Below are 6,000 nucleotides of genomic sequence, written 5' to 3'. Positions count from 1 at the left end.
TCAAGAAATTTAACACCGTTCCATTTGAATCAAAGATCTTTTGTTAAACCGGAAGAAACTAGTTACCATTCAAATTTAAATATATATTTGTCAAAAACAAATTAAACTAAAATTTTAGATATCATGAAATAAATAAATAAAATTGAAATAAAAGTTTATAATTAAACAAAATAAACAAAAGTATATAACATGTATCCTTCGAAAAAAAAGTATATAATATGTATAAAAAAATAATCCAAATATATTTATTTATTTATTTGATTATTTTAATTAAAAAAATGAAATTAAATGTGGTGGATAAAAGTTGTAGTTGTGTCATAAGCAATGACAAATAAAGGATAAACAGATGGCAAAGACTTTGTGATTGGCAAATATGATTTATGAGGTAGAAAAGAAACGTATAAAATGTGGGAAAAGACCATACTTCATTCAAAACCTAAAAAACCAAAATAAAAAAATAAACACAAAACAAAAAACAAAAAAAACCGCGTATATATAACTTCCACAACAACAATAACAAACAACAATTGAACTTTCACCTCTATCAACACCTTCCATTCATTATTAACCTTAAAAGGAAACAAATTTTGTTTATGTAAAATCAAGGGTTTTTCATTCATCAAGGGTTGAACCATTTTTTGATTTTAACCCTTTTATTCTGATTTCAAGAGCCTTCTTTTTTGTTTAATTTTTTTTTAGAGGCTAAAAGAAGGCTCTTGTGAATTCAAACAAAGTTTTGATTTTTGCTTCTGGGTCATTGTTGAATTTGCAAAAAAATGTTGAGAATTTGGTTTAGTTATTTGCAATTGTTGGAGCTATTTGTGAGTTCATTGGTTCATTTGCTTTATGGGTTTTACATATTTAGTTCAGCTGTTGCTGGAGATCTATCAATTGTTGTTAATGAATATTTTCAAAAGGATAAGATGAAGAATGATGTTGTGGTTCAAGAGAATTTGAAAATTGATGAAAAAGATTCAAAATTTGATAATGATCTTCCTCCTATTGTTTTGGTTCATGGAATTTTTGGATTTGGCAAAGGGGTAATGATTCATCAATGTTGTTTCTGTCTCAAAATTAACGTTTTTGTTATGTTTATGTTGTTTTGTTAATGTTGTTTTTTGATTTTGCAGAGATTAGGTGGTTTATCATATTTTGCTGGAGCAGAGAAGAAAGATGAAAGGGTTCTTGTTCCTGATCTAGGGTCTTTAACAAGCATCTATGATAGGTAAGTTCATGGAATTTTTATCTTATTGTTGTTTGTGCTTGTTTTGTGTTTGTAAAAATTCTTAAAAGGGTTTGGAAATTGTGTTTCCTTAGGGCTAGAGAATTGTTCTATTATTTGAAAGGAGGACAAGTTGATTACGGCGAAGAACATAGCAAGGCGTGTGGACATTCGCAGTTTGGAAGAGTCTATGAACAAGGTTTGGACATTTGAGATCTTCATGTTATGTTTATTGTTGTAGCAATTTTTTTTTTCCAACTTTACCTTTGTGAGTTTTGTTTTAAATTTTATTTTAAAATGTGTTTTGTTTTGTTATTTTGGTATACACAGGACATTATCCTGAATGGGATGAGGATCATCCTATTCATTTTGTTGGGCATTCAGCTGGAGCACAGGTTGTTCGTGTCTTGCAACAAATGCTTGCTGATAAGGTTGGTCTTGGTGTTAATTTTACGTGTTTTGTTGCATATTTGGATATTGTATAAGGTAGATTCTGATTTTGGTAAAAAATATGTATGGTTGGTTATTTTTAATTGAAATTGATCGTGCCTTCAAACATTGGTTTGACTAGAATTGACAGAAAGGAACTTCTGCATTAATTTAAAACGATTACACTAATTTTTTGTTTTTACATTAAGTTCATTCAAAATTATGATTGATAAATACTCACCCAAAATTATGCTTATTTATTTTGGTTTTTGATGATTTGATGTTCATATTGTCTTCAGGCATTCAAGGGATATGAAAACACTTCAGAAAACTGGGTGTTAAGTCTCACAGCCTTATCAGGAGCATTTAATGGGACAACAAGAACATACTTTGATGGCATGCAGTGAGTTCCTATTAACTTTTATTTCTCCTTAAACATAGCGCAATTATAGGTTATTATTGACTTTAAATAGCTTTCTCAATATAATAATCTTGGCTTGAAGAGGGGTGTTTAAGAGAGCATGCAACAGTTCATAGGCAGAAAAAGGGAATGGTAAAAGATAAAAATTTGTAATTTGGGCAGATTATCTACCTTTTTTTCTTCAGCTGAATTTTACAAGCTTTTCAGCAAGCAACATGATAATTAAGGCCAAAATCTCCATTGTTTGTTCATGTTAATTGAATATAATATCTAGTTAAAAACCAGAGAGTTATTTCCATTTAGCAAATTTTGAATGCTAAGCTATGTAACACCTACACTTCAGATTAAAGAAATGTTTGGTGCGTGAGACATGCTGTTACATTCAATTATGCAGTTTTCTCAAATTGTTACTGATGTCAATGTGTCGAGTTTTTAGTTTCTATCTGTGTCAGTGATTTATAGGTGCTAAGCTAGTCTCTATTGTTTCAGGCCAGGAGACGGGAAAACATTGAAACCTATTTGCCTGCTACAACTTTGCCGAATTGGAGTGATACTTTATGATTGGTTAGACATTTCCTGGCTGAAAAACTACTACAATTTCGGGTTTGATCACTTCAACATGTCATGGAGAAAGATGGGCATATGGGGTCTTGTTGATTGTCTATTGGGGAATGCAGGTCCATTTGCATCAGAGGATTGGATCCTCCCTGATCTTACAATTCAAGGGTCCATAAAAATCAACTATCATCTGCGTACGTTCCCAAACACATACTACTTCAGCTACGCGACCAAGCAAACAAGGAAGATCATGGGCGTCACGGCTCCTTCAAGCATATTTGGAGTTCATCCCCTGCTTTTCATAAGAGTGTTGCAAATGAGCCAGTGGACTCATCCTTCAGATGTTCCTCCCCCTTATAAAGGATACAGGTAGGGTTATTAAATGCAATAATTTTTGTTTTCACTTTCCCTCAGCAATACTCAATTATAAACTGGATTAAGGGCCTATATATATGTATCGACTTTTTGAACTTATATACCGACATAAGCACTAGCAAGACTGTTTGAGTGAATTTTTGGGAACAGTTTACAACATATCGATAAGCTGCCCAATATAGCTTATAAAAACAAATTATAGCTTATATAAAAATATATTTTAAATATATTTTATGTTTTGTTATAGAAATGAATTATATAAACACTTGATAAGCACTTAATTAAGCTGTTCATCCAAACATGGCATAAGCTTGATAAATCACACAAATTTTGTGTAATTGTCTGCAGGGATGAGGACTGGCAAGACAATGATGGAGCACTAAACACAATATCTATGACTCATCCTCGATTACCGATCGAACACCCCAACCATTGCGTGGAAAAGGAATCAGATTGCCATCCAATGCAACCGGGCATCTGGTTAGTAAAACTACCTCCGTATTCTTTGGCGCAATAGTCAATAGTAATTCATATTTGAACAAGTACTTCACACAGCACATAGTTTGAGTCAAACCTGTAGCTTTAGAGCTTGACTATGCATTAATTTCTTTGACCATGAATTGCATGCATGGCCTACAAACTGTTTAAATGGTCAACCAATTATTAATTTCTATAAATGCCATTTAACATGCTTTAGTTGTACGATAAATCCTCAACAAATTGAATGTAAATGCAATACATCATTTTATTGAAGTGCTGTCATTTTACAAGATGCAGCAGAGTTTAATTTAATATAGTTGTGTGTGTGTGTGTGTGTGTGTGTGTGTATATATATATATATCATGAATTCATGATCAGATGATTGACTATACCAGTTTCTATTCTAATGTTTGGAAATTCTTTATCACCTGTTGAGTGATTGTATCATTCAGAATGGTGTTAAATCAAATTAGCATTACTGATTTTAAAATTGAATGACGTATTTGTTGTGAATTTTTCGCCTAGTCTATCTTTAGTTCTGAGAAATTGTTCTGTAGTGTACTGACCAAATTACGGTATTTGATGAAACAGGTACTACAAATATGTGGAGGGTGATCATGTCTTGTTCATTATTAACCGCGAGAGAGCAGGAGTACAGTTTGACTTGATCTATGACAGTATTTTCGAACGCTGCAGGAAACACGTATTTAGAAAGAAGCTTCCAACAATGCCTAATGAAATTCATCACTAGCACATAATGTTTTACTCTCTTCCCTGTTGAATTTAAAGAGAGTATGTCTTGTGATATAGGCCATTCATTTCAATTAGATGACTCCCCTTCACCTTTGTAAATGTAAATTCTATATAAATACTGCATTTTCCCTCACATTTATACCAACAATTTCTGTAATTTGTAGGATTTTAAGAGAGAAATATCAGAGGCTTTAGATATATCAACAATCACATCAATAGTGTATACAATTGCATCCGTATATGAAATATCATTGAAGTTTCTGGTCTCTGCCTGTTTCATTTATCTTTTGGTTTTGCAATTGTTTTATGGTGAGACTAGCTTCAACAACATCTTTTTTATATAAGGACTGATATGACAGTAAATATTTATAAAGATCGATATGACAATAAGTAAATATAGAGGGATTTATATGACAATATTAACGAAACAATTAACATAAGAGACTATTTTGATTAACATAGTGCACAATTAAGGACTATTTTGAAATTTCGATACATTGATGACTATTGTAGCTATTCGTTACATATTCAAGGACCAACATGACTATTATCCCTATTTTAAATTCTTTAGAGCTTTCTTCATTTAATGGTTGCCCTGATCTCAATATCCCAACCTTCCTTCATCACCCAAGCAATTGCATGTAGTAGAGCAAGTTTTCCTTCCCATACTTGTATCAAAGCCAGAGTCCATAGCTTTGCTCTCAAAGTCAGAAAATGACTTCAGACATCATCCAAATGCATGTGTCAATGGTTGTTGTGTTGAACTGAGCAGAGAAGGCAACAACCACATGTATTTTCTTTTTCCATAAATTTTCTCTAGGTCTTCAGAGACTTTTCAAATAATTTTGCTTAAAATAGTGTATGGAGACTTAAATTCGTAAATAATATATTCGAGGACCAAACTCATTAATTTGAAAATAAAAATATGGTATAAAAATTACAATTAAGTTTTTTTTTTTTTTACAAAAATAAACATAAAAATTAGGGAGTGATAATATTATTATTTATCTAGGAAAATTGATAGACTCTAGACCATACATTATTCAATTGAAATTTATACTCTAAATTTTAGTTACAAAATTAGACTGTCACCACTGCATTGTCCCCCACGGATTGAATGTAAATGCCAAATAAATCAATATATATATTTCCAATATAGAGGAAATTTTGGTGGTAGGGTGGGGCAATCTTTGTATGCAAGGTTATAGTGTTGACACTGTATTTGCATGGGAACCTTTTAAACAGGTGCAAACAGCCGTATTTTGTGGTTTATTGAAGATAAAAAAGGCTATTTGTTTTTGGAACTTGGTGGTTTTTGCATGTTGGGGTGTGTTACTTGGTCTAGCCAAATAAAAAATGATTAGACTACAGAATATTTATGAGCAATTGGTGGAGTTGTTTTTGAGCTCCTTGGTTATTTTGTTTTATGGGTTTTACATTTTTGGTACTGATGTTGCTCAAGATCTCTCCAATAGTTTAGGTGAACTTGAAAATGATGACGTGGTCAAAGAGAACGAAGTAAATCATGCTCCTAAAGATGACATGACTCCTATATATTGTGTTCGTTCATAGGTTTTTTTGGATTTGGGTTATTTGGTAAACGGGTGGGCATGTCTTTTCCGATCGTTTCCCTTTTCGTCTTTACAAATGTGTAAACCCGTCGGGTGATGGCATTCAGACAGTATTCTATTTTTTTTATTTTTTTTTAAAGGCTTTTAGAGATAACTTCCGATAAAGAGTAAATAAGTTTTATTTTTGATAA

At 32.0% G+C, this 6,000-nt stretch overlaps 1 protein-coding gene across 1 annotated transcript; it reads left to right on the top strand.

Moving 5' to 3' along the window:
• Nucleotides 1-460: 460 nt before the first annotated feature.
• LOC11411970 (lipase) lies at nt 461-4,504 on the top strand. The gene is made up of 8 exons (XM_003613123.4): nt 461-1,040; nt 1,131-1,225; nt 1,318-1,421; nt 1,553-1,653; nt 1,951-2,054; nt 2,562-2,999; nt 3,354-3,485; nt 4,077-4,504. Exons 1-8 carry the CDS (start codon nt 777-779, stop codon nt 4,234-4,236), a joined length of 1,398 nt encoding a protein of 465 aa, XP_003613171.1. The 5' UTR covers nt 461-776; the 3' UTR covers nt 4,237-4,504.
• The last annotated feature ends 1,496 nt before the right edge of the window (nt 4,505-6,000 follow it).

Source organism: Medicago truncatula, chromosome 5 (genome assembly GCF_003473485.1).
Source record: "Medicago truncatula cultivar Jemalong A17 chromosome 5, MtrunA17r5.0-ANR, whole genome shotgun sequence".
Classification (NCBI taxonomy): domain Eukaryota; kingdom Viridiplantae; phylum Streptophyta; class Magnoliopsida; order Fabales; family Fabaceae; genus Medicago; species Medicago truncatula.
This window is presented reverse-complemented; position numbering and strand designations above follow the sequence as displayed.